This window comes from Sphaeroforma arctica, assembly GCF_001186125.1.
Source record: "Sphaeroforma arctica JP610 unplaced genomic scaffold supercont1.9855, whole genome shotgun sequence".
Taxonomy (NCBI): domain Eukaryota; class Ichthyosporea; order Ichthyophonida; genus Sphaeroforma; species Sphaeroforma arctica.
In genome coordinates this window covers 1-1,017 of record NW_014030703.1, presented here as the reverse complement: position 1 = coordinate 1,017, position 1,017 = coordinate 1, and the positions used below count along the sequence as shown (strand labels likewise).

At 51.1% G+C, this 1,017-nt stretch overlaps 1 protein-coding gene across 1 annotated transcript; it reads right to left on the bottom strand.

The window, feature by feature from the left end:
• Positions 1-233: 233 nt before the first annotated feature.
• Positions 234-650, bottom strand: SARC_17146 (hypothetical protein; the record flags this gene model as incomplete). Its single annotated transcript, XM_014288757.1, has 1 exon — positions 234-650. One exon carries the CDS (start codon positions 648-650, stop codon positions 234-236), a length of 417 nt encoding a protein of 138 aa, XP_014144232.1.
• Positions 651-1,017: the final 367 nt, after the last annotated feature.

The window sequence follows — 1,017 nt, the reverse complement described above, 5'->3', positions numbered from 1 at the left end:
CCAGATACGCATCAGAAACTTCTTCCACAACAAAGCGTAGGATTCAAAGCATCCGAATACAGGATCAACTGCTGGTCGGGAAGGGGCTTGTACAGCTTAAAAGGCATCGCCAAATAGTAAAGTGCCGTATCCAATGCGAGGACTTGTTCGGTGCCCCACTCAAAGCCTGCATACTTCTCTGTTAAGCGGGTTAGGGGCTCCATCATGCGGGCGTATTGTGGGATCATGCCCGACTACCAGGATAGCATCGCCAGAAGGGAAACAAGTTCCTTCCTGTCCTTGGGGGCCGGCGCTGTCAAGAAATCCTCCAACCGTCGTTGGTCGATGCGGGATCCATGGTCCTGGATATCCCGGCCAAACAGGTGTACTATCTCCTTTGGCAGCTTCATAATCTGACTCTTCTTCGGCTGGAGTTGGATATCCCGGGAGATCATGATGTCCAGGGTATCGTCCACATCATCCCAATGGTAAACGATTGAACCGATATATGTGTTGTCGACTCGCAACTTCGCCACAATCGTCAGGTCATCCAGGTATGCCACCAGGGCTACTATTGCCTGGAAAGTGATGGTCATGAAGTGCTGCATATCAAAACAGCCATTCTGGACCAACTGCTGGTCGGGAATGGGCTTGTACAGTTTAATACGCATATCCAATGCAAGGACTTGTTCGGTGCCCCACTCAAAGACTGCATGCTTCTGCGTAGGGTTCCTCCGAGGATCTGGACAAATAGCGTCATACCGACAGCAGTCCTACAAGCATCCATTGCCGTGTCGGAGAACTGGGAAGCCAAGTTTTCTAGGCCCACGTTTGGCTCGGTTATTGCTTAGAGCTTCGCCGCCTCCAACGCTCGGTCGACCAGATACGCATCAGAAACTTCTTCCACGGGTGTCGTCCACATCATCCCAATGGTAGGCGATTGAACCGATATATGTGTTGTCGACTCGCAACTTCGCCACAATCGTCAGGTCATCCATGTAGAAATCCGGCCTCCGGTCAGTCTAAAATATCAAGATC